Source organism: Eumetopias jubatus, unplaced genomic scaffold, assembly GCF_037043125.1.
Source record: "Eumetopias jubatus isolate StellerSeaLion01/CBP00866 unplaced genomic scaffold, mEumJub1_p1.0 scaffold_1, whole genome shotgun sequence".
NCBI classification, from domain to species: Eukaryota; Metazoa; Chordata; class Mammalia; order Carnivora; family Otariidae; genus Eumetopias; species Eumetopias jubatus.
In genome coordinates this window covers 63,938,261-63,965,678 of record NW_028274807.1, presented here as the reverse complement: position 1 = coordinate 63,965,678, position 27,418 = coordinate 63,938,261, and the positions used below count along the sequence as shown (strand labels likewise).

General features: G+C 43.6%; 2 protein-coding genes across 3 annotated transcripts in view; both read right to left on the bottom strand.

Annotated features, from left to right (window-relative positions):
* Positions 1 to 388: 388 nt before the first annotated feature.
* On the bottom strand, positions 389 to 26,378 carry UPK1B (uroplakin 1B). Of its 2 annotated transcripts, none has more exons than XM_028110715.2 (8): positions 26,359 to 26,378; positions 16,017 to 16,104; positions 14,783 to 14,983; positions 12,224 to 12,298; positions 11,402 to 11,524; positions 8,723 to 8,902; positions 4,133 to 4,216; positions 389 to 439 (listed from the first exon to the last, which is right to left on the bottom strand). In XM_028110715.2, exons 2-8 carry the CDS (start codon positions 16,083 to 16,085, stop codon positions 389 to 391), a joined length of 783 nt encoding a protein of 260 aa, XP_027966516.2. In that variant the 5' UTR covers positions 16,086 to 16,104; positions 26,359 to 26,378. The 2 variants fall into 2 exon arrangements, with proteins under 2 accessions (XP_027966516.2, XP_087883827.1); XM_088027701.1 differs by lacking the exon at positions 26,359 to 26,378 and adding an exon at positions 14,433 to 14,513 and having other exon boundaries at positions 12,224 to 12,300; positions 14,782 to 14,983; positions 16,017 to 16,085.
* TEX55 (testis expressed 55) overlaps positions 20,079 to 27,418 on the bottom strand; it is a 34,103-nt gene continuing 26,763 nt past the window's right edge. Inside the window, exons 4-5 of the mRNA XM_088022922.1 lie at positions 26,354 to 26,431; positions 20,079 to 20,315 (exon numbers count right to left, since the gene is read on the bottom strand). Coding sequence (XP_087879048.1) covers positions 20,079 to 20,315; positions 26,354 to 26,431 — 315 coding nt within the window. The remainder of the gene's footprint in view (positions 20,316 to 26,353; positions 26,432 to 27,418) is intronic.

Sequence of the window (27,418 nt, the reverse complement as noted above, 5' to 3'; positions counted from 1 at the left end):
GGCCCTTTTAGAAAGCAGTGAGAAATACACGCAACCTTGCTGTCCAAATAACAGACTTGGCTTGCTGTAGTAACAGGTTCTTGCAGAAGTCTTTATGCCCCCAAATTAAAAATAAGCAGGGATGGAAGTAGTTATAGACTTCCTAAAATCTCCCTTTCCTACTGGCTGTAAGAATGTTACAGAACCCTAGACCAGGCTGAAAACACTAGTGAGAATAATTTTGAGAGGCTGAGAGCCCAGCAAACACCACACCAACTGACTTGGCAGTTTGAGCAGGAAGGCACAGGGCCCCCGCGGGGCGCAGATGTGAGCTCTACTAGGAGAGCTCGCTTGCAGCACCGGGTCCAGAGTCACTGCAGGAAGGTGGTGTGGTGGTGACACTTTGTTCTTAATATTCAATTCTGCTCCAGTAGAACATGGTACCCAGGAGAACCCAAAACTAGAATACAAAGGAAAAAAACAAAAATAAGGAATTGTTTTAGAAACAACTCATACTTGGGGGGAAAAAGGATGTTAGGTTCACTCAGGCTTAGATGATGCTGAATTTTTAAGAGTAATCTTGCCTTAAGAAACCTCCTGGGGCAGAGGTAACTATCCTGCCACCCAGCAATAGCATCTCCGTTCCCCCTTTCCTGCGCCAATCTGCCCTAGACTTCCCTGTCCGCTGGGGTTGCACCTCTCACGTCTGTGCTAAACCAGCTAAACTAAAGAAATTCGTTCTTCCCATCAGGGCTAATGACCTTCCAGTGGATTCCTATTTCTTGTATGTACCAATTGGAGGTACAAGTTTCTTGCTTTCTAGCATTGAATCTCTCCTCCCACGAACCCCCTCTTTTCCCAGAAATGCTGGGAAAATGTGACTGGAATGGCTGCCCCTGCAGAATGTCACAGAACTCAAGGTTTTTGACTTGGGCGAGGGGTGAGAATTTCTGGGTTCTGGTTCTGTTGCAGCTCTACCACTCCTCCCTGCATCTGGAAGGTAATGATAATATTCTTCACCTACCCCGGAGTCAGATGACGGAATGAGAAAGAAATACTCTGACCACTAATGTCTGATGTTTATTGACAACTTACTATACATCAGACACTGTTCTGAGTGCTACACATATAACCCCACTGAATGCTTCCAGAACTCTATGAAGAGACCAAGGACACAGAAGGTAAGGTACTTACCCAAGGAAACTGGTTCCCTACCTAGCTACTGTTGTGGGGATTTAATGCTAAAAGTATTGGATATAATGTCTTGTCCATAGCAGGCCTTCAATACATTTAGTTCCTCTCACTTACCTCTTGAATTTCAGGGGGACTTACTAGATTCAGAGTCCATTTGATGCTTATGGAAATGTCAAGAGTTTCAACTGGTCTGGAGTTGTAAGATTGTTTAGAGCCTTTAAGCATTGTCCCACAGTTCCTGCTAGCATTTCACGAACAGAAACTTCACTGTTACCATTTTCCATTCATTCAACAAACTATCAAGCACCTGCTACGTGCTCTGCTAGGCCCTGGGGATACAGAGGGCAGCTGGTTCCCAGGCTTTTGGCAGAGACAAATACATCATAGCGGAGTGACGGTGACACGGTGTGTGCGGTGTCCATGGGACTTCCTGAGGGTGGGTGAGCATGAACTCTCAGAGGAGTTCACTTTCCCTTCCTGCCTCACTCAGCTTCTCACCCCGAACCCAGCATCGCCTAAAGTGTGGTGCACAAACACCCAAGGGACCCTTGTGGGTGGGCCTGATGTCAAGACCATTTGCATAATAATATTAAGACTTTATTTGCTCTTTTCACTGTTTTCCACATTTGCATTGACGGTGCAAAAGCTGGGGAAGGTAAAAATGCCGGCATCTTAGCAGGATTTGAGGTAGAGGCATTGAACTGTGTTAGGAGTCAGTGTATTCTTCACTGCTATGTACTTGCAGTTCAAAGGCACTATAAGAGATTTAGAGTTTTAGAATTTTGAGATTGTTTTTGATGAAGCAGTAAGAATGACTAGTTTTATTAAATGTTCACCTTTGAATATACATCTTTTTTTTTTTTTGAAAGATTTATTTATTGGGGCACCTGCGTGGCTTGGTCGGTTAAGCGTCTACCTTTGACTCAGGCCATGATCCTGGGGTCCTGGGATCCAGCCCCTCATCAAGCTCCCTGCTCAGCGGGGAGTCTGCTTCTCCCTCTGCCCCTCTCCCCCCTTGTGCTCTTTTGCTCTTCTCTCAAAGAAATAAATCTTTTTTTTAAAAAAGTGCACGTGCGCTCCTGCACGGGATGGGGTGGGGAGCCCAACATGGGGGGCTCGATCTCAAGACCCTAAGATCACATGACCTGAGCAGAAATCAAGAGTGGCCACTTAACCAACTGAGCCACCCAGGCGCCCCTGAATATACATCTTTTTAATATTCTTGCAACGGAAAGTATGCATAAAGTAGTTTTGTTGCATACTGAAATCTGATGGTTGTCTTAAGGAAAAGCACTTGTGTGATTGTTTGATTGTATACTGAACTAGCCATTTTTAAAAAAGATTTTATTTATTTATTTGAGAGAGAAAACGAACATGAGCTGGGCGGGGGTGGGGGGGCCTGTGGTTAGAGGCAGTGGGAGAGGGAGAAGCAGACTCCCTACTGAGCAGGGAGCCCTACGTGGGGCTCCATCCCAGGACCCTGGGAACATGACCTGAGCCGAAGGCAGATGCTTAGCCGACTGAGCCACCCAGGTGCCCCTGAACTAGCCATTTTTGCATGAAACATGATTTTTACTTGAAAAAATGATTAATAGACAAGCTACAGTTATTCAGATTGGATGTTTGGCAGACATTTTCTCAAAAATTTACAAAGTGAGCCTGTGTCTTTGAGGAAAACAACTGGCAGTATTGTTGCCAGTGATAAATTTGGGCGCTCAAGCAAAAATCAGGCCACTTGTTTCTGTCATGGTGGGCTGATAGCATCCCCACGATAAAGATCCTTTCCAATGTGGCAATAGCAAAGAATGTGACTTCTTGGTATTGAGTAAAGAATTCAGCCAACATGTGGAAGATCAGCATAACTCAGTGAACCAGTATTTTCCCAAATGACCAATGCATGATGTTATAGAATCATGAATGCGTAAAAGATTTATGTAAATTGTAAGACAAACTGATGTAAATGTATTTTAATATAATAGAGTCTGAAAAGTTTGTTGAGATTCCACATTGCAACTAACCTCTGAGAAACTGCTAGTTGTCAACTTCTGTGTAGTACCAAAGAAGAATATTCACAATTATCTTTAGATAAGGCTATCAAAACACTCCTGGTTTTTTTCAGCTACCTATCAGCGTGAGGGTGGATTTTCTTCAAATCCTTCAACCTAAGCGACATACTATAACAGATTAAGTGAAGAAGCAAATATGAGGACCCAGCTGCCTTCTATTAAAACCAGACTTTTAAAAATGTAAAACAAAGCTACTTTTCTATTTTTTGTTTTGGAAAATAGTCACTTTTTCCACAAAAATATATTGTTAATGCTAACATGTAATTAGTTTATTATTGTTATTTCAAAAGAATTAATAAGTTTTTTTTTTAATTCTGGGTTAATTTCCAATAGGGTAAATATAAATGGATATAGCCGTCATAAATAAAAGCTCGTTGGAGTCCTCAATAATTTTTGAGAGTATAAAGGGGTTCTGAAACCAAAAGTTTAGAATTGCTTCCCCAATATAATGGCTCTTAATCCTGACAGCAAATTAGAATCATAGGAAAAAAAAATTTTTTTTAATGCCTGGGTCCCTGATCCACTGAATCAGAATCTCAGAGGTTGGGGCCCAGGCATATTTTCTTTTCTCCAAGCTTCCCCAGGAAGTGGTATCTAACCACTTAGATTTCTTTGGTATCTAACTATAATGAATTAATGAGATCCGGAGGGCTGGAGCAGCAGACAAATGCTCCCCCATCAGCTAGGGGACCTGGCTAGTAGGGCACATCCCTTCCCCTGGAGGGGATATAAATGCCCCACCTGCCAATCGAATCCACTGTCCTTGGCCTGGTGCCCACAGCTTCCTGACTAGCCCTCAGGTCTGAGGTTTTGTTTCCAGACTCTCTAGTGTGGTTGGGTTAACCAGGGGCAATCTCAAGTTCTCTCCTTATCAAGTGCAGGGAAATACTCACAGTCCAGCAGAGAATGGCAAATCCAAACCAGGCCACCCCCCAGGCATGTCGGTTCATCGGTCCAGAGATGAGCTCATAGCATCCCTAGAGGAGCAGGTGATTCCACGTGGGTGTGAGAGGAACCAGAGAAAAAGATGTAAGGGATGGGCGGGAAAGCAGATTTCCACTTGGATCAATACTATTCCAAAGTCTAGGTTAACATAACCAGGTTATTTCCACATCCCCTGGAGAGCCAGGTATTAAATGGGGCTTTGCTGAGGGAATAGAAATAGTCCTGTTCAACAATTACTCTAAATCACATTATTTTGTGTCTTTACCACTCAGTCTAACAAAGGTACTGCTATTTTAGGCTAACATTTTTTCGTATTGACTACATGGGCAATGTATTCTTTTTTTTTTTTTTTTAATTGTAGTATAAAGTACAATATAAAGCATTCTTAATAAAATTTGAGTATTTTTTCTCTCCTTACAGATTTTTTTGTTTTGAGGGCAGAGGTACCTTTTGATTTGTTTGTTCTTAAATAAAAGTGCTTCTGATCTATAAAAATCAAAGGGTTTTTTTTAACCATTAAAGGAACCCCTATTTCATGCTGTCTAAATTCTCATTTGCTATCATATTTCAACATATCTTTATTGGATTCTAGTGACACCTTGAGAAGCCACGGTGTGCGGTGCAAGCAATTCATTTTTTGTTAATCAAATCACTCATTCATGCATGCCATAATCCAGTGAGTTTTTATACGCAGCACACTCTGTTCCAGTCACCATGCAAAGTGCATGGGGTTAGAGCTGCCCTCTGAGTGACCTGTGCTAAAGCTCCGGGAGAAGTCTAGGGAATGCAATAGCCAGGTTGTTCCAGGGACCACTGTGCTCCAGAGGGAAATGTCCTCAAAAGGCTGACCTTGAAGTTTAGACCCTGCCCAGTGGCTACAGGTGAACACTAGAGGTTTCATCTTTCTGACCCTGCTTGAGGCCCTTGTTAACCCACTTACACACCCTGACTTTGCTAAGCCTTTAGTTCCCTCCCCTTTACTCTTCTCTATGTTGTAGGCATCTCCATTCACCTATGTGCTCAAGTAAAAAATTTTGAAATTATCTTTAACTGTTCTCCTCTTGTCCAACATCAAATACTTAAGCAAAACCTTTTGGGTCTACTTTAAAAATATATCTCAAATCCAAACACTTATTACTTCCTGCTACCATCTTGGTCCATTATGGTCTCACTCCAGAATTACTACAACAGCCTCTTAACTGGTCTCCCTGGGGCCTGAGTCCACTGTGGGCACCCTACTTATCCTTATACAGTGCCAGAGGGATGCTTGTAAAACATAAATCAGATCACTTCAAATCCCTGCTCAAAAGAAATGGCTTTCCACCACCCTAAAAATGAAGTTCTGAGTCCTCCCAGTGGCCTATGGGGCCCTGTCTGATGTGGCTCTGCCTCTCTCTATGAGCCCAGCGTCCTCTACCAGAGGCTGTTTCCCTGTAAAGCTAATGAACTTAAACTTCAGGGCTGCTTACATACAAGACCATTTCAAGGCCCTGCACCTAATTTTGTATGCACATTTTTAATCGTTTTTCCTAAGGAGGGGATCCTTCCATGTAGAGTCAAGCCCTACAAAATCTAAGTCATCCTTGCCTTCTACCCTTCCTTCACTCATTCTGGCCTTGCCATGCTGATGTCCTTGATGTTCCTCTAAAAAGCTAAGAATGCTCCCACTTCAGGGCCTTTGCACCTGCTGCTTCCTTTGCTTAGAACTCCCTTCTCCAATCTTCTTTAAGTGAGTGTCTCATTTCCTCACTTAATTCAGAACTCTGTGCAAGTATTATCCCAATGAAGCCTTTCTTGACCATCATAGAGAAAAACACTCTTTCCCCTGTCATTCCGTATACACTCCCCTGCTTTGCTTCTACTCATGGCATTTATCACTACCTGGAATTTATCATGTATTTGTTTGGTGTCTCTCTCCCATACTACAGTACAAGTACGAGGACAGGGATCTTATTGTGCCCATTGCTGAATCTCTGGAGCCCAGCACAAGTGCCTGGCACAAAGTAGGCACCTAATAAACATTGATAGGATGAATGGAGCCCGATATGAAGTAATAATTACAACAGTATCATCTATGACACAGTAACTCACAAGCATCCCTATATCCATTACTCACGGATCCTCCCGACAATCCTGGGAGGGGGTCGTTTGTCCTAATATGTACCCATAGAACCCACTTATGTCAGGTGCCAGGTGCTGGGCTGGGCATTCAGCGGTGACAAGACAGACGTGGGTATTGTTCTCATGGAACTCACAGACAAAAGCCCCAGTTGTTTCACCTCTTCTAATTTAGTTCCTTGTCATGGTGGTTTTCGTTTGTTTGTTTGTTTGTTTTTTATCATTGTAATGTTGCTTCCCTTGATCTTCTTCAGTTCTGTGATAATGTTCCTGAGGTATAATGACCAGAATTTGCACGTAGCATTTCTGGGGCAGATGGACCACGTGTAAGAATACATATATCTGCATCTGACATGCTATGTGAAATTCTGTTTTTTTTTTCTATTTCCCCACATTTATGAGGACATCTCTAATCTTGTTAGCCTTCATTTATGCAATGTAGATTTTGAAAAGCTGCAATATGGATATGAAAAACAGAGTCACTCCCCTCTTCAGTCACTCACCCACCAACCATTTCTCAGTGCCTGCTCTGAGCTAGGCAATATGTGAAGTACTGAAGATGCAGAATTGAGTAATGCCTGGTCCTCGAGGAGACTCAGAAAAAATAGATTTGTGAGCAAATACTTACAATATGACTCAAGGCACCAACTGCAATAATAGAAGTAAAGTATAGGAAGTACTGGGCGGCATATTTTACTTGGTAGAAAGGGATTGCTATAGGAGAAGTAGCAGGACCTATAACTCAGAAAGAATGGTGGTGTGTGTGAATCTGGGGGACTGGGAGAGGGAGAGGTGGAAAGGTGTCAAGGGTGAAGAATGAGTGAGATTGAGAGAGTAGGAGCCCAGAGAGGTGGGGACAGAGAGAGGAATTTCAGGTGTAGAAAGAACTTTGGCAGGCGAGTAGGGTTACATGATGGTAAGTTTGTAGTTGTGGTGTGGCTAGCGGCTAGAGGAGGTAGAAATGTTAAGGACAGGTGAGGCCAAGGAACCTCAAGGGAGGAGGTGGGAAGGGTTGTCAAAACTCAATGGGGAGGTCCCTTGCTACTAGACACATTGCATGTCCTAAGGAGATCAACTGATTATCTCAGGGCAAATACCTTTTTCTGTCCCTTTCACAGAGATGATACGGTTTATACACAATCCAATCCAATCAAGATACGTTTGTGTGGGCCCGTGCCAAGGTTGAAATACTGAAAGCATTTATCATTCCCGAGAGTGATCATTATACTGCATACTGTGATTATAAGAAATACATTTAATTCTTAGAGCAATCTGAAAGTAACTGGTTAAAATGACACCAAAACAACATTGCCAAAAAGCTAAATAAGGGTTGCTTTGAAGGACTCTGCAAAATAATCTGCATCACTCCCATGTCCTTTTCTGGATGAATGCAACCCATCCTAGTCCAGGCACCTTTCCAGGTATGGCATGATGATCAGCTGTTCGGTGTCCTTCATTTTGAAAGTGCGCTTTGTATTATTTGCTCCCAGACTAAAGGAGTCTGACATTTCTCAATATTTAATGAACTGGCACACAACCAGCTTCCCTCAAAGTGGTAACTCGCAAAGCAGTAGAAGCATTTCGGAGGCTGACCACAAGTATAGGAGAATTCTCCTCAGGCTTTTTGGGAATATTTCCAAGTTCTTTCTTGGCTTACAGTCTGGGCTCTGGAGCCAGATTGCTTGGGTTTGAATCCTGACACAACCATTTACTTGCTGAGTGACCTTGGGCAAGGTACATCTTCTACCTCTATGTCTCAGTTCCTCGTCCATAAAATAAGAATCATACTGGCACCTACCTTTGAGCCCTAAATGAGTTAATATATGTATGGCACTTGGAACGGTATCTGGCTTTAGTAAGTAATAAATGCTAGTTTTCAGGATCTTTATATCATTCTAATCAGGCTGGAAACACTTTCTCAAAAACCATCTGTATGTAAACTGCCTTCTACCCAAATCATCAACTTAATACTCTATTAAGACCATCCTATATTACCACTGAATAATGAAGGTGGTTATATAATTGCTGCATTTACTGTCAGCAATTACCATTGCTTTGGCACTAGCAAAACATCTTTTTTGTACATACCCCTTCCAATTTATATTTTGCAAAAATAGAATAAATCTTCGTTTAATGGAAATAGTTTTTGAAATACCAAGCCTATATTCTATTGTACAAATAGTCTGCATTTAAGCAAAGTTGGACTTTGCTATTGCAATTCTCATGTTCTGTTAATTTTATTAAAAGGTAGATTTCCCCAGAACAGCCCTAGATTAGCAACTGCATTTTATTGACAGAGAAGGAAATACTTGACATAAGGTTTAGGGAAAAAGGATGCAGAATTCTTCATGAGAGATTATTACCTATAGTTAATCAGTATTTCCCTCATAAAGAGTGGGTGTTGGGCAGAGAGGACTCACCTGCTTGTGATAGTAACCAGGCACTCCTAGTTTGCAGGCCTCCAGGTTGAGAGGTTCTTTAAGATTGTTCACCACACAGCACTGGCGAGGCCAGGGATAGTCGGCATCATTATTCTCAGTCCGGAAGGCAGACGTATATTTCTGCCAGTCTGATGGACCATTTACACCACAGCAATGGTCCTGTCAGCAGAGGAGAGATACAAAATTCTCTTCCATGCTCCTTGCTAGAGCCATGAATGTAGCAACTGAGATTTTATGGAGAAAGAAGATATGGAAAATATACCCTATCTTACGTTTACCAGAATTCCCCAAATTCCCCAGAATTCCCAAATGGGAACTGAGGGTATCGATAACCTACATTTTAGAGCTTACAAAATACTTCAACATTTGTTACTCTGTTAGCCACTAATGAGCTCTGTAGCCTCTGATGAGTTCAACTCCCTACTATGCCTCATTTTCCTTCACTGTAAAATATGGCCTTGTTTCCTTCACGCAGTCCATGGTCCTCAGAATTCCTGTGAGGATTAAACTAGCTAATGTGCCTGACCTGTCTAGTATACTGCCTTGCCCATAGTAAACCCTTAATTATTATTATTATTTTTTAAAGACTTTATTTATTTATTTGAGAGAGAGAGTGAGAGAAAGTGAGAGAGAGAGAGAACGTGAGCGGGGTGAGGGGCAGAGGGAGAAGCAGACTCCCCGCTGAACAGGGAGCCGGATGTGGGGCTTGATCCCAGTATCCTGGGATCATGACCTGAGCTGAAGGCAGACGATTAACCGACTGAGCCACCCAGGTACCCCAGTAAACCCTTAATTATTATTAATACTAATATCTGGTTATAGCAATGTGAGGGAGGTATGATTATTCTCATATGACATATGAGCAAATTGAGAATCAGAAAATTAAAATTTTTAGTAGTGAAGAAGTGATGAGTAATTCTTATTTTACATTTCTGTACTTTTAACATTTTCTAGAGTAAACTGGAAAAAAATAACCCAAACCTGGTGGCACACAGCTCTGCCCCTACATAAGAGCGGAAGATCAAGGAACACATAGCTAATATCCTCACACTCTGGATAGAGTTGAGGGTAGAGGATAAAACATACTTCATATCACTTTCCTTCCTTTGTAGAAATTCTGCTAAAATGTTTCAAGGGGAGAAATTAAAACTATAGACCCCTCCCAACTTTCCAGAATGAATTACTTTCAAACAAACTTGATGGTAAATCAGCTGTCTTTATCTTTTTTTAATTTTATTTATTTATTTGAGAGAGAGAGAGAGCACAAGCAGGGTGAGGGGCAGAGGGAGAAGCAGACTCCTCACCGTGGAGGGAGCCCAACACGGGGCTCGATCCCAGGACCCTGGGATTATGACCTGAGCTGAAGGCAGACACTTAACCGACTGAGCCACCCAGGCACCCCAAATTAGTGTCTTTAAAGTAAATCCTATTTTGTCACTGGATTATGGAAAATACCTTGCGAAGGAAAGTAATTATCCTATATTTTGATCTGAGCCTTTTTGGGGGAAAATGGTTAAGTTCAGACTGGGTTTTTAAAAGTTGGTAAGATTTTTCAGATGTGTGGCCATTTGCATTTTCATTTGAAGAGCTTAGTTCTTGCTAAGAGAGTAGAAAAAGTACGTGACCTATAGTCAGAAGAGTGACAGAAAGTAAAAAAGTGGCCAGTGAATTGGAGGTCCTAATGGGGTAAAAAGAATGGTTGGAATGGGAATATTCAGATAAATGAAGGAAGTGCTAGAGGATAGAGGGTAAAGAGACATCAAGGAGGGGGCAGGGGCTAAGGGAGTTGGCTGATGATGCACTGTGAGCCAATGGAGGGGGAGGGAGGCAGGGGGCAGTGTGAGAGTTGGGTCAGGTTAGGGCTTACGTACAGATAGACATCCATATACATAAGGCAACGTAGGGGTAATAGTGGATATTCTGAAAGACTTGGATTTTTGATGATCTTTAAGGTAAACTTGCATATAAGGTATGATGCATACAGACAAGTGGGCAATCAAGTCAGGTCATAGCCCATGGTCCTTGGCAGGACTAGCCCATCGGTACTAAGTAAGCAAAATAGGCAATATTTGCCACTTGAGTTAACTGTGATGTGGAGGAAGCAAACTTGTTCTTTCAGTGTAAGTGATGCTTGAGTTCTAAGAGGCAGTGTGTGTGATTGATCTCAATTTCTTATCAATGTCATTATCCCTAAATGGAAATTAATCAACATCATGGCTCAGAAATAAAATATACATTTACGGGTTCCATTGAGTTATGTGCACACAGGAGGAATAGATAAGAAGAATAAATGAACTTGCCTATGTCTGGTCTCTTTTTCTTTTCTTTTTCTCTTTTTTTTTTTTTTTTTGAGAGAGAGAGAGAAAGCCTGTGTGAGCAGGAGGAGTGGGGCAGAAGGAGAGGGAGAGAGAGAATTTTAAGCAGGCTCCATGCCCAGCCCGATGCAGGGCTCTATCTCATGACCTTGAGATCATGACCTGGGCTGAAATCAAGAGTCAGACACTTAACCAACTAAGCCACCGGGGCGCCCCCGTCCAGTCTCTTTTTGAATGAAACTGTCCTAGAGGCTGTGGTCCCCACTCTTTGACTTCAGTCCCATCCATACCTTCACTCCTGGATACTGGTTTAGGCACAGAATGCCAAAATCGCAGGCATTACCTGCAGCATGAGTCTGTCCCAGGTCTTGGTGACTCCATTGTTTTTCCATTGGTCATCATTGTTTGGAGGGCTATTGTTTTGGTACCTCTCCAGCATCTGCTTCAGGAAGAGGTTGGGTGTGAACTATGGTGGGAGGAGACAACAAGAGGAGAGTTAGCACGCTCATCCCCAAGGAAGCAAAATGATTTACTCAGCCTACTGCTAGGGGCACTCAACATTGTCTCCTGGAGTAAAACTGTTCGCAGAGGCCCCCAAGAAGGGGTGGGTGGGGTGTGAGGCTCTGGACGGCTGAAGCCCCCATGAAGGGAGAAGACACCCCCAACCCCCATCTTCAAAGAAATCCCAGTGAGACCAGGTGGGCAGGCATTTTAGGGTGGCTTAGGCTAGGAAGTGGAGAAAAGGAGAGAAAGCAGGCTGCTGAATTGAGAGGAAATCTCAGATGTTGTGGATCATTGATCATCCTACGGGAGGGCCGGTGGCCACGGCATAGTGGGAAGGGCATAGCAGTGTAGGCTTGGGCCCCAGGAGCTGCTCGGCCTGGACTCAGGATCCTCCTCCTTCACTTACCAGCTGCGTAACCTTGGACAAGTTACTTCACCTTTTTAAATCTCATTTCTTTATCTATAGAGTGACCCTTGTGATAATACCTATTTCATAAAGTTATTATGAGAATTAAGTAGACTTGTATATTTAATATTAATGCACATACTGGGGTACCTCGTACAGAGTAAGGGCCTAATACATGTCAGCCACGGTATCGTGACTATGATAGTGAAGACCCCGGGGCCATTTTCGCTCTGTGCTTCTTGTGACTGTACTCACAAAGTCTCGCTGTGTTGCTGCCGTGATACAAGATGCCACTTCAAAGACATATACTATAAACATCAGAATGAAATACTGGAAGGGGAACAAATGGGGAAAAAAAGAATTACATTTATCTCCAAAAAAAAGAGAATTAAAAATAACTGTCATATTCTTTCAGCATATGCATCTAAGTAAAACCATCTAATCATTAATGAAATTATTCAACAAACCTTCATTGATCAGCTGTTTGGAACAAGACTTGGAGCTAGGTGCTAATCAGCTCAATTCCCTCCTTAGGCCCAGAGAACAAATGACTACTGAATACAGAGCTTTCTCAGCCCAGTACCCTACATTTCTATTTTAACTGAGCAAAACAAACACAAGAGAACGAACTGATGTGTGCGTGCATGCGTGTGCATGTGTGTGCACGCGTGTTTGTGTGTGTGTGCGTGTGTTTGGTCATTCAATGGCTGGCAAGAGAGTCTTGGAGGGATCAGACACTATATAGAGCTTCATAAATCCCCTCTCGATGAGAGAAATTTTCTTTATGGTTTATTGAAACTTTAGAATTACAGAGGTCAGAAGAAGATGAACTGGATCACGTTTAACATTCATCGTCCCTCCTGACAAGGGTCCAGTCTCATCAGAAAGGAGCGGGCAGCCTCCAGGTACACAGCCCTTCGCCGGCACTCTTCTCGCAGCCCCCAGGCCTCCAGGTATGGGTCAGGCGAGCGGAACACATCTCACTGTGTGTTGCCCTTGTGTGTCTGTGTGTTTATGCTCACGCATGCGCACACACTTTCACACGATGCCTCCCCACCACACTGCCTCTATTTATGACTGAAAAATATCTGAACAGCAAGTTGCCTCTGAATCTGGGATGGGAACTATTCGCAAGGGTCTGTCTTCGCTTTCCTCAGTCTTGCATATTTGCTTTGGGTCCCTGCATTCTTCTAGGGAAGGGGTGCTGCAGTCAGTGTAGGTGGGGGAAGGCAAAGGAAAACTGTGCTCTCTCCCTGGGCAGGGACGGCTCTCTGAGCAGGACCCTGGGCGGCCCTAACGACTCAGCTACTGCTCACAGAAAGTCTTTGGTTGGGGAGTGAGTAGCAGGAGCACCGTCAGAGGCCTCATAACATTTGCTGCCTTGTTTTTTGTCAAGAGCTTTGGTGGTTGGGGGCACCTGGCTGGCTCAGTCCAAAGAGCATGTGACTCTTGATCTCGGGGTTGTGAGTTCGAGCCCCACGTTGGGTGTAGAAATTACTTAAAAATAAAATCCTTAAAAGGAAAAAAAAAGAGTGTTGATGGTTCTTCTTAAAGGGGCTTGGAAAGCCCTTAAAGACACTCCAGAAAGGAGGCCTGGGGTACAGGGATTTTCTCCATTTCTCCCTTGCTCCTTTCCTTTGCAGGACACAGTGAAGAATGTTCCCTCCTGGCTGTGTCATGCATACGTGACTGGTCCAAAATGAGACCAGGATGCAGGTGAAACTTGTCTCTGGGGACACCTGCCCCTCCTCCCCCTTTCCCTGCATTCTTTTCCCCACCCCGAAGAAGTGGGTGCTTTTGCCCTGGAACCAACTCATGCTAAAGGAATCAGAGAATGTAAATGTTCTGCATTCTCTGGGTGCCGGGACAATGTTTAGATCACAGGAAAAGTAAACCAACAAGCATCTTAAGTTGCTGGGCTTGTTCCATAAAGGGGTAACTCAGGTCCTGTAGCATTTGGGTAGGAGAGTTATTTTAGGGTGGGAGTGGGGGTGGGACGCCATCACAGTGTGAGAAACTATTGTCCTGAGCATGGGGGCAGAGAATAGAGGTCTAGGTCCAATACCAAGTGTTCTTAGCTCTGCTGGTTGCACGTCTGCTTCCATCTACAAAGGCAGGGCATGACCTTGCTGTCTGTGGCTCAGGACAGAAGCTTCTCTGTGGGTGCATGGTGTTCGAGCACCACAGGCATGTGGGAGCTGAAGCTGTCCTCTATCCTCTCTAGTGCATGCATCAAGGTTTTCTAGGGTCCCTGAAAAGTAGAATGAATGCAAAATATGGGAAATGCAGGTCTTTATACAAAATCATCAGCCTTGAGCTCAAAAATGTCGGAAAAATCTCATGCTTTCTCTTAAAAATTCGTGCATATTTTGCATTTTGTATCCTAAAATATCAATGACTGATTAATATTAAAATAATGCTTTAGACTACTTATTGTCAAGAGAAAAAAATCTAATGATCATGTTCTCACTCTGTCTCTTCTTTGGCCTGTGGAGCTCCTGGCTGTACCTGCTGGATGCATGCAGACACCAGGTAGAGAAGCACAGAGCTGGAAAGTGTTCCAGGGTCACCCCCAGGTTTCTCCCCTGTGGGTCCTCTACACTGGCATCTTCTGGACTTGCAATAGTGGAGGACATCCTTGCCCCCACATGGACAAGCTTCAGCGCAGGGAGAGTCTCAGCCTCCTTGTCACTCCTCACCTGGCTCTTTGCTCCCACCTGCCCCACTACAAGCCAAATCACTGTGCTCAGGGAGGAAGAAACAGTCCATCAGAATTGATCCAGGAGGGCACTGTAGAGAGTTTTAAGGTCTCACCGCCAGGAGAATTTTCCTGTTGGATCTCATGATGCCTACGATGCCTAGAATTGACAGGCAGAAGAGGCAGATGCCGACAAACATGCCAATCCAGGCTGCCCCGTAGATGTCATCATTGTTGGTGGCTTCAAGCAGTGGGTAGAGGCTGTGCTGATCGGATACGAAGAAGATGCACTCTGCGGTCAGGGCGATGCCACACATCTGGGGGCAGAGGGCGTTCTATCAGGCCGGTGGTCAGGAGAGCAGCATTGGGAAAGGGATGCCGAACAGTGGGGAGGGGGTTATGAGCGAGACTCACTCTGTCCCTGCATAGGCTCAAAGCCATGGACTTAAACTCATTACCAGGAAATCAAATAGCTCCTTCCAACCTATTAATAAGTTGTATGCTTCCTCCCACATGTCACTCTGTCTTATTGCTATTTGGGAAAAGACCCAGGCAATTTTAGACCATCTAGAGTTATTGGGGCATGAACCACTCAACAATATCTTCTCGTATGGAGATAACCTCCCAGCCCCACTTCCACTGCCCTCTGCCCAAATTCCTGGATTATAATATTTGATATTATAATATAATATATGTGTGGTCATACTCACACATGAGTGCCAAAAAACCAAGGAACCTTGGTGGTTATCTTTCCCACACTCTGCATTTTATAGACGAGGGCTCTTGGCCTTGAAAGCTGACGACTTGTCCAGAGTACAGTTGGTGGTGGGGCTGGGCCTAGAGCCAGTGATCCTGACTCTCGAGTGCTCTGTCAGCACACTGAGCCCACACAGCCTTTGAGCCACTCTGACTTTCCTGGCACTGGCCTCCGTGTGATAAAGACATGTAAACACAAACATCTGTCCCCAACAGCCTTAACAGAACAGTTCCATGGAGCTCAAACCAAGGTGAAATAGGAAAGAAACACCAAAGTGTGTGTGTGGTGGGAATGTTTGGACACTGACCATGGTGGACATGGCTTCTTTCAGATTCCTGTGTTTTAAAGTTGGGAGGGAAATATCCTTTTTTTTTTTTTTTTAAACCATGGTCTTTCAACATATTGCATAGTTATATATGATTATTTATATAAGTTCTAGCTAACATATTTTACTAACACATTTCCTGGAATGAAGAAAAGAGAGAGGAAGCGAGTAATTATATCATTATTTTCCTTTAAACTCTCACTTTTGATTAATCCAAAAACTGGGATTACAGAAGGAACAGAATTTCCTGAAAAATACTCGTACTTACACCAACAATCACGTTTCCAAAAATCAGCAGGCCCTGGAAACAATGAATGGTGGAGTCATCTTTGGCCATCTTCAGGATTTGGCACAAGCTGGAGACACAGTGGAGAACAGTACAACTGAATAGGACCAGGTGACAAATGCTGCTTCATGTTCCATGACGTGACTACCTCACACCATTGCGGATCACCTTCTTGCATTCCAAAGCATCCAAACCAAATTTAGGCAATCATTTAGCAAGGGTGGGAATTTGGTTACTAAGCTCAGGAATCACTGTAATTTTTTTTTTTTTACCGTAATTTTATGAAGAAGAAGAAAAAGGAAAGCTTGCTGGTGTCCCATCAGTGACTTTCAGTGGTCCTTTAAGGTGTAGAATATGCAGACTGCACACATCTGTGTGATGAACTGAGGTCCTGTACATCGACAAGTGCAAACATGGGGTGCTGAGGACTGGGCAGGGATCCTGGCATGGCTCTTCCTGCCCTTGGTTGCGGTGAACCAAAACCCAAAAAGTAAACACATGGCCAGAGCTGACAGGGCCCATATGGGCTACACGCAGCTGTTAAAAACCATTATTATCAGAATATTTCGTTACCTTCAAAGATAATTGGCAATTTAAAAAGTACCCTGTTTATTTACCCAAAGGATACAAAGATACAGATTCGAACAGGCACCTGCATCCCAATGTTTACGGCAACATTATCAACAATAGCCAAACTATGGAAAGAGCCCAAGTGTCCACTGACTGATGAGTAGGTAAACAAGATGTGATATATATATACACATATAACAGAATATTACTCAGCCATCAAAAAGAAATGAAATCTTGCCATTTGCAATGACATGGATGGACCTAGAGGGTATTATGCTAAGCGAAATAAGTCAATCAGAGAAAGACAATTATATGATTTCACGGATATGTGGAATTCAAGAAACAAAACCGAGGAACATAGGAGAAGGGAAGGGAAAATAAAATAAGATAAAAACAGAGAGGGAGGCAAACCATAAGAGACTCTTAACTCTAGGGAACAAACAGGGTTGCTGGAGGGGAGGTGGGTGGGGGAATGGGGTAATCAACCGGGTGATGGGCATTAAGGAGGGCGTGTGATGTGATGAGCACCAGGTGTTATATGCAACTGATGAATCATTAAATTCTACTCCTGAAACCAATACGACATCGTATGTTAACTAACTTGAATTTAAATAAAAACTTGGAAAAATAAATAAGTAAATAAAAATAAAGTACCCTGTTGCACAAGGCAGGGTGTGGGAGAAGAGGGGCGGACGTATAGTTCCTTCCATGCGCGGCTCTCCTCGGTGATTCTCTCACACACATCTCATTCTCATAGCCCAAGATTAGGTAGAAAACAAAAAAAAGGTGAGCCTCATCCTGCCGGTGAGGAAACTAAAGCTTTAATTTACGTCATTCAGATCCGCCGGGTCATGCAACCAGTAAGTGCAAGAACCAGGCTGGAGACCTTGGTCTGCATGACTCTGGAGCCCAAGCTCATCCTCCAGCCCACACTGGCTCCCAGGAATTATTTACGAGGTTTAGTGCTTTGTATGGCACTAAAAATAAGTGGGCCTCTCCCTTCTGAGGAGTCTCTGGAAGGAACATGAGGGTAAGTGTATGGGTCAATTACTTTAGCTTTTGTACTTTAAAATACCTTCAGAAAAGCCATCTCTTGCTGTGGTATTGATTTAAGTGACTAATCACTTCTGCATTCATGCTCTAAATCAAAATGTATTAAAGGATACACCTTGAGTTTTGAGGTATACAAAGATAATAAGGGAGATTGCTGTAGTCTAGGATTTTATGCTTTAGTAGGGAAGCTAAGATAGTTCCTAAGTAACTTTAATTACATCTAGTAAGACCCTAAGTGCTGTGGGAGTTCTGAGTAGGGAAGGTGTAAGCCTTGCAGAATGTGTATGGTTTTGGTAAGTAGACTAGAGATATAGGGCAATGTGGGAGGAAGGTGGGGGTCGCCAACATTTCAGGGAAAGGAAAAATCAGGGAGCAGAGACCCAGAAGAGCAAGGTGACCATGAGGTAGCAACTGAGGCAGTTTGGCTAAAATCCCAGTTTGTATAGGGAATTAAAGGGAGGCAAGCTTTCTACTTAGACCTTGTTAAAATTTAACTTCATTTTTACACTGTAAGCATCAACAACCTTCCACATAACCTCCACTTGTCTATTTTCCCTTACTCGTTTGCCTGGACAGCGGTGGGAATTGAAGGAGTTAAAATCCATAAGTGTTTTGGGCCCAGAATTGGGTGCATCATGGCTTCTCCATCAGTGTTTGCTGAGTGAATAGAAGAAATCGGGCCATTGTTACAAGACCTTTCTGTGTAGTTTCTGCTTAGAAGTGACATTTATTCTTTCCTGCAATTGTTCCAGTAATTGTCACACACCAGACTGAGTGGAGCCCGAGGGCCCTGAAGGAGTGAATGCACAAACTCCACCAAGGGAGATCTTTACTCCTGTGACCAGACCAGCCACATTGTAAAGTTCATGACTGGTATGTGCAGACATTGCTCCTGACCAGTTGAGTTACCATCTAGAGACAAAAATAAATAGACGGTGAAAGGTGAAAGTTCAGACAATGGTAAGTATAGAGAGTAAAGGGCAAAAATCTGGAGAAGCCAAGTGCAGTGCCATTTCCACCAGTATGGATTATGCACCCATTTGCTGGGTAGCAGCCTACTTGTGTTGATTAGTTGCGTTTAAAGAACAGAAAAAAGCACTTGGTTCTTTTAAGGAATTTAAAGTGTGATTACAGCAACATGGATTCAAGCAAAAATGACTGTATGCGGTCAAATAAAGGGGGAGATAGCACTAGGGATTTAAGGCAGAGGGTAGGCAGGCCACCAAAGAGGGACTTTATTGGGCCAGAAAGGAGCTGAAGGGACTCAACATGGGATTTGGACACGGTTGACTCATCAACCCCCTAAACACTTTTCCAAAGACGACCGGCCACAGAGTTTTATAAAGCGGGAAAGAGACAACTGAGTACTCGGTGAGAGGGTTGCCCATCAGGATCAGGGGGAACCCTGCAGACAAGAGGGGGAGAGGGAGATAGATGAGGGGTTGCTTTGAGCAAAGAGAAGAGTGAAGGGAAGAAATCGAGCCAGGCATGCGGTAGGAAGTGCCGGGGATGCAGCCTGACTGCGGGCTGATTTATGGAAGGGCAGGGATATAGTGATGGGCAAGACCTGCTCCAGTTGCTGATGACTAGATTTTTCTGTTTGCCCGGTGCATTCTCCTCTCCTTCAGGCCTCTGGGATCAGTGGTGCATAATAACTTAGGAAGTCACTCCCATCTTCCAAAATAACAAAACGATGATGAAATCTCTCATTTATTAAAGACTGATGTCCTCAGCACATGTTAGGCACTTAGTTCATCTCTCAACAGATCCAAGAGATTTTTGTTTGTTTGTTTTTTGTTTTTTGTTTTGTTTTACCGAAATCTGTATTAATTTCCTACGGCTGCTATAACAAGTTACCACAAACTTAGTGGCTTTAAACAACACAGATGTAACATCTGAAGTGGAAGTCCGAAGTGTGGCGGGAGTCTCATTGGGTTAAAATCAAGGCGTCAGCAGAGCTGCCCTCCTGGAGCATCTAGGGGAGAATCTGTTTTCTTGCCATTTTGCAGATGAAGGAAGGGAGGCTTGAGAGATTGCTTACTTTGCCCAAAGCCACATTGCCAGAAAATGCAAAAGCTCAGATTCAGGGGCGCCTCGGTGTCTCAGTAAGTTAAGCATCTGCCTTTGGCTCAGGTCATGATCCCATGATCCTAGGGTCCTGGGATCGAGCCCCACATCGGGCTCCCTACTAGGTGGGGAGTCTGCTTCTCCCCCTCCCTCTGCCCCCCTCTCCCCACTCAAGCTCTTTCTCTCTCTCCCTTTTCTCTCAAATAAATAAATAAATAATCTTAAAAAAAAAAGCTGAGATTCAAACCCAGGTCTGTCTTGTTTCGGATCATTTCCTTAACACTGCGCAATGTATAAAGTCCTGTCACAGAGCTAATCTAAAGAGCAATACCTGGCTCACTTCCTTGCTAACCCTCAAACAGAGAGAACAGGTCCATTTTGCTGCTCAGATGATCCGCCTTTGCCAAGGTCAGAATCACTGGGCCTCTTTTCATTCACTTCTCCAGGTTCTTGTCTCCTAGGCTCCTTGACATTGCACTCATATTTGCACATCTTCCCCAGACCCAGGGCTGCACCCACGTTTTCCCACAAAATTTGTTTAGATGTACCCCAAACCTGCAGTTTTCTCACCCACTCCTTGGGACCAAAATTCTTGGAAGGAAAAGGTGCACATGTGTAGGTTAATGTGAGAGTCGACGTTTCATAGCCTCTCCTTGGTCACCTCTATTTTAGACTAGGTCGGTGTATAGAGAACCTAAAACATTTGTTGCATCTGCCAAACAGCCACAAATGTCAAGAGAGATGGCAGTTAGGAAGCCAAGTGTAGGCTCCTCGTGGCTCACGCTGTGGCCTAGTGGCTGTGGTCTGTGAACCCACTGGACGTGGTGTCAGAATGCTGAGCTTCAAACCCCAGTCTTGCCCAGCCTTTCTGTGTACCCCTGGGCAATGTCACTCACTGTCTGCTTCCTCTTTATAAAATGGGTAAAACACAGTGTGTTTGATGGGGTCTTTGTGATCGCTGAGAAAAAAGATGGGGAAGGGGTTGGCAAATACTGTTTGTTTATAAACCTAAGAAATCATGATTAATAACCAGGGGCATATTTAGGAAGGGCAGAATATTGGGCTGTGGCTTGGCTTTATGCACCAGTGACACCCGGGGCCTAGCCAGGAGGTAATGTCTTCCAGGTTGAGGGGAAGCAGCCCCTTCTACCTTCCTTCTGTCCCTTGCCTGGGGTGTGCTCTGCTGTGGGGATCTATAGGCCTTACCCATGTGTGCTGCTTCTTATTTTCCATGGAAGGATTCATGGGGGGTGTGGAATAATCTCTTTGGGACAAGAAAAAAGCTTCCCAGTTGCGCTTGGGGTGTGGCCAGAGTTAGGTACCAAGCAGCACATCTGTATGGAAGGGACCCTCTCTGCATTGCGTCCACGTTCCTGAACAGAACACCCAGACACTGGGCTCCATCCCTCTGGCTTTGGCTAGCTCTAGTGCTTCTGCTCTGGACGGTGAGGTGATGTCAGGCTGACACTCGAGATTCTCCTCCATGCACGGGCTGCAGAATTTACTTAGGGGGGACTCTGTTCTGCTCCCCCTGTGCATTCTTCTGTTATCAATGTTCAAAGAGTTCCCTGCACTCTATTACTGCAAGAGTCTCTGAAGCAGGAGAAGGTGCTGGGACCCTGTTTCATTTGTCTTTCTAGGTCCAAGGTGTCACAGTACTTGACACATAGTAGGCACTCAATAAATTATTTTGCTAAACAAAAGACAGATAAAGTAGATCTTAGAATGTGTATTTGAATGAATGAACGAATGAATGAATATATGAGTGACTTGTTTGCTGAGACCTCTGTTGCAGAATGGGTTAGAAAGTACAGTGAAATGGGATGAGCAGGGGCTTTGGACAGACCTGGGTTTGAATCTCTGCTCTGCTACTTAGCAGTTTTTGTTTTTTAAAGATTTTATTTATTTATCTGTCAGAGAGAGCGCACAAGCAGGGGGAGTGGCAGGCAGAGGTTTGAAGCAGGCTCCCCGCTGAGCAGGGAGCCCGATTCAAGATTTGATCCCAGCACCTTGGGATCATGACCTGAGCTGAAGGCAGACGCTTAACCGACTGAGCCACCCAGTCATCCCTGCTGCTTAGCAGTTTTATGAGCTCAGGTAGTTTCTTAATCTTGTTGAGCTTTATGTCTAAATGGGTATCACAGTAACTAACTCAAAAGGTTACTGTGAAAATTTAGTGAGAATATAGGTGAATACTAACACAATATTAGTTCCTCAACCAATATTCATTTTCTTTACTTTTGCCTCAGTTTCTTGAAGCAGGTAGACCAAGCCAACAGACTTGAATGGTGAAAACACCTAAAACTAGTGATTTAATTTTGTTTTAAAACACAGAGCCACATTTCAAAGGACATAAGATTTTAATATGGGATGCTAATATATAAAATCAGATCAAAATTTGGCTGAAGCAAGAGTGGAGAGCTTTCCCTCATCAACTCTGAATTTCTGAGCCACATAGGTGAGCCCCAGAGTGGCTACGAACCACTCTTCTAGAACTAAGAGGAATGAAAGATGTAGGAAAAGTACTGAGCTAGAAAGTTAGTTCCCAGGGAGTTAGGAGACACTCAAAAGTGAAGTTGGAAAACCCTGGTCAAAATGTGAACATTGATATTACATAGTCTCTGTGTCAAAGAGACCTGTGTTGAGTGGAACACTTCTAGGAAAGTTCCCTGGAAAACAGGCGACTTCCATAATAGACAGCTGGAGGAGCGTCCGGGAAGGGGTTCTTGGCAAACTTGGAGCAAAGGCAACATGATTTCCATGAAAGGAAACCATCAGGCCTGGCTCATCTTTCAGAGTTCTTTGAAGGTTCTGAATGCCTGTGCACCAGGGCAGACTAATTTAAGTTAAAACAATAAAAACTTTGACAAATTTTCACACCAATGGCTGTTACAAAAAAAAAAAAAAAAAGACGTTATGAATGTATTGCCCTTACCGGAGAGGACAGGCCTGGAGAGAGAACAAAAGGTAAGGACAGATGGTAGCACTCTCCATACAGACTATAAACTGTGGTGTTCTCTAGGGCCTTGACTAGGATACAGTGCCCAGTTGTTTGGTCAAATACCAGTCTAGCTGTGGCTGTGAAGACATTTTTACAGACATGACTGACATTTAAATCAATAGACTTGGAGGAAAGCAGATTACTCTCCACAACAGGGATGGGCCTCTTCCAATCAGTTAAGGGCCTTAAGAGCAAAGACAGATTTCCCAAGGAAGAAGCCACTTTGCCCCCAAACTGCAAAACAGAAAGCTCATCTGCAGATTTCAGACTCAAGACTGCAGCATCAACTTCTTTCCTGAATTTGCGGCTGCCTTACAGATTTTGGGCTTGCAAGCCCCTACAGCCATGGGAGCCACTTCCTTAAAACTAATTTCTCTTTATTTGGCTGAAGATGTAGAGGCTTTGTAGTCAGTCCTCTCATTGTGCAAATGAGGAAAGTGAGGCTCCCAGAGGCGAAGTGACTTGTTCAAGATCACGGATGTGTTGTTTGCAGAGTCAAGATTCAAGTCCAGCTCTCCTGACTCTTCACAGCCTTTTATTGAGTTTGTCACTAATCATTCTTCTTTTTAAAGGTAGATAGACAACACCTCCCTTTATGTTTCTTTAAAGTTGAGAGAAAGTCCCATGCCCTGCCCTGCTCTTTTCTCTTACAGGTTAAGCCATGAAGGGAGTCACATAAACAAAGCTGGCAAAGAGAGAGCCTTCTGTCTTTGCCCTCCATTCAGTCTTCCTCCCTCTTTACCCTAATTTCTGAAATCCCACGAGAGAATTACTCCTTTGCTTCTGATCAGAATGCACATCCATATAAAAGAGGCACAGTGTGTCTTATGAGTCATCAATGTCAATGCCTCATTGTGAATGATTTTATCAAATCCCTTCCTTGTATTTCCAAAGGGAGAGGAAAGACACACGAGAGAGAAAGAGACCCAAGGAGTGTAGAGCCTCAGTGGACTAACCTAATGCATGATCTGGAGTCTTGGGTCTGTATTCCATGGATAGAGACTGAGTCCTGACAATATGATGTGTCTTCCCCTCCTACCTTCCCTTGTAGCCTCCAGTATGTATCAGCTATTTCAAATATGGGGTCTGCGGAAACTTTGTGTGTTATTCCAAAGTAGCACTTCCCTCATAGGCATTAGATTTCTTCTTAAACTTGGCAGGGATAACAAAGAAGCAAATGGGGTGAGGTGAATTTTAAAAGGTGGGATTGTTAGAGGGCAGAGAGCCGAGTGGTGGCTGTCCACTGCAGAAATGTTATCGCCCCTGACTGAAAGTATGCAGCTTGCCTCAAAATGTTTTCTGCATTCAAGAATAGCCTCTGTGAGCCCCGCCCTGTTAAAAACTGCCCAGTGGCCTGGCACCATGATGATATACTCAAATTGCTCAACATCCCAGGAGCTCCTTTGCTCTGAGGAATGCAAACATTTTAAAAGGCTAGAGTTTTATTTCTTTTTTTTCTTTTGCCCTCATTCAGTTTGTTTTCTTATAAAAATTACTCATATCCACAGTGTTGATGTTTCCAGACACATTGAATAGGGCTAAAAACCATTGCTCACTAACCAAACCACTTTCAAAGCAGAAGAAAAAGAAGTGAGACTCTCCCACCAAGCATGAGATCATGTTTTCAAATTCATTACCTCTTTTCCTCACTCAAATTTGTTGGACCAGAGAACATGCAAACCACACCTCAAACTCTAGCTCATGCTAGAGAAATTTGGATTAACAAAAGAAAAAAAAAATAGAGAAATAAGAGGAAGAAACAAGAAACACACCATGCTGTTGCCTCAGCCCTGCCCTTGAAACCCAGAACAAGAGTAGACAGTTGTATGACTTAGAGGGGAGAAGAAAGATGGGTGTGAGGATTTTGGATCAGAACAATTGCTGGTCTGCTTAAGTTTAGGGTAGGATGAGTCCCTGGGAATGATGAAAAATGGTGCTTGTTTCCAGGGTCATGACACCATGACACCCAGGGCTCACAGCCTCCATTGGTTTTTCTTGCTTTAAAGCTCTAAACCTGCTCTCTCTAATATGGTAACTAGTAGCTGCATGTAGGTATTTTCATTCCAACTAGTTCAATTACATAAAATTTAAAATTCAGTTCTTTAGTAACACTAACCCTATTTTAAGTGCTCAATAGCCACAGGTAGGTAGGTAGTGGCTATTGTATAGAGCATTTCCATCATCACAGAGAGTTCTAGACTCCTGATGCTTGCCATGCTGACCTCAGAGTCATTCACCCACCTGAAGTCAGGACTAAGGTAGAAGCAATGGCTCAGGCTTTCTCAGCCAAGTGAGGACCTCAGGTGTGGGCAATGCCAGCAGGAAGCCTGGCCCCAAGGCAAGAATGCTGTGGAGACTCCTTGGGAGAGGTAATATTAGGGCACCTCTTTGTGAATTTGGTCTTTGCCCCAGTTAGGGAACCTCAGGGGTGTGGGCAGCCTGCATGGGCTGATCAATGTTTGCTCTCGGTAAGAATGTAAGCTGGAGAGGTCAAAAAGAAATATTGAGATTTCATTTGTTTTTCTTGACTAAACAGTATGTAAATTCCCCTTTGGATTTACAAGTCTATATTCTTTCCAGGTAATAAAAACAAAAAAAAAGTAGGTGAGTTGATTTTTAAGCCTATTGTAGCAGAAAGGAAAAAAGTCTGTTGCAGCAGAAAGCAAAATAAGAAAATTTTCTCCTCGTTGAGAAGAGCTAATCAAAGGGAAAACCATTTCTTTCACGATTTGAAAACTATTTAAGTATGTAAAAATATGTATATATATCGAGAAACGGTCGACCAACATTGTCTTTAATTTTAAAAAGACATTGAAATTAATGAAATTCAAAATGTGTTCAAAATCTTTGAAATTAGTTATAAGTGGGGTTTTAAACTTACACAGAATAATACTAGCATTATTTGAAACTTAATTCATATTATGTGTAGAAACGTTGTTAGAACGAAAAAATAGTTAGGGCCTGTGGATCCTGTAGATCAACTAATTGGTGAAGAGTAAAAATAAATTATGTAAAAATAACATTGCATAGATAAAGCTAATTTGTTTACTTATTTCAACTGACACATTTATTAAACAGAACTGTTTGCAGAGAAGAAACAAGAGTAAATTGCCTCACAAATCCCATTACGAGTAGGCAGGATCAAATGATTTCTGACAAGATGACTAGGGAACTTTCTCCCTACTACATTATTAAGAAAGAACATGGCCCGTTTCCTTAAATTTTCTTTTTGCTTCTCTGACTTCACGAGGAAATTGGGGTCCACAGGGGTCTGTCTGAAATTTTAATCAGGAGATAAAGGTTTTCCCAGGGTTCTTGGATTTTTCTTGGTCTTTCTGTCAGGAAACTGGAGGTTGGAATCAGGGTGGGTGAATAACACTCCCAGAATTTTAACCTCAGTTCTGAGAACTGAGCAATATCAAATGGTTTAAGAAAACAATTTGTACCATTTAAAGTAAAAGAGAACAAAATTGTTATAATATTCCAAGTTACAAAAAATGACAGATCTATTCCCGAGGAAATGATCCTCTCCCCTTTGCCTTTCAGACCCCCGCCGGCCTCCCAGGAAAGCAGCCCAGCTATTGAGAGTGCACTTGTCCTCCCTGCAGAGGGAGATCAGTCTACTCACCTTGCCCTCTCCTTCTCCTCGTGCTGTGTCGGCCCACTCTGCAAGCTGCTCTGGCCTGAGGTGCTTTTCTGCCAGCTCCTGGACCAGGGAACAGTGGTCTGTGATTGGGAGGAGGCATCTCACATGGGCTGAGCCTGATGCTGCCTGAGCTTGCCTCGCTGAGGCCGGAAGTAACAGGACGTTTTGGACAGTAGATTTCTGCCACTTTGGAATGTGTGATTCTGACAGATGGAAGCACCTTGACGGGGCTTAGCTCATCATTCCTCTGGATTTCTCCTAGGTCTGGACTTTCCTGTTTTGACTTTTTTTTTTTTTTTTTTTAACTATTTGATCCTTATTTCTGCTTCTGTGCCTTTAAAGTTGCCTATCTATTGTCCTGACTGCTCATAGTCATGCTGGTGCATGTCTGTCTGTCCAAGGTCATGTCTCATTTCAGTTTTTATAACTTGCATATGCTACATTTGGGGGGGAGTGCTCACCCAATTAACACTCATACTGTAGGTGGGCCAAAGACTAGTAAGACTACTGTTGCCCCTTCTCTCCCCTTCCTCCCCTCCCCCTCCTCCCTCTCCCTTCCCCTTCTCTTCCTCCCCATCCCATCCTCTACCCTTCCCTTCCCTTCCCCTCCCCTCCCCTCCCCTGAAGCTACTGTGTGTCATACCCAGCACCAACAACATTTCTGTTAATGTCTGTGTAACATACCATGGTACAGGCATACCGTAGTTTATTTAGCCTGCAGTTAGGGATGGGTGATGGCAGTGATGTTAGAATTTGTCGAGTGCTTTCATCAATAGACTCAGGAGTTCTCCTGGGTCTGGATCATCCCTGTAACAGGTTAGGTTCTTCAGGAAGCAGACTCTGAGACAAAGTTTTGTGTGCAATATATTTATTAGGGAATGCCCTTGCGATTAATGCCCTTGGAAGGAGAGGGAAGATATAGGATTGGGCAGACAGAGAAGACAAGCTGTCACGGAGGTGGGAAGCCACAGGCACCCCCCTCCCTCCAGCCAGGAAGCACCAGAAGAAAATGGCCTGCCCCAGTTGTTCTGCATTGGGCCCCTCTGT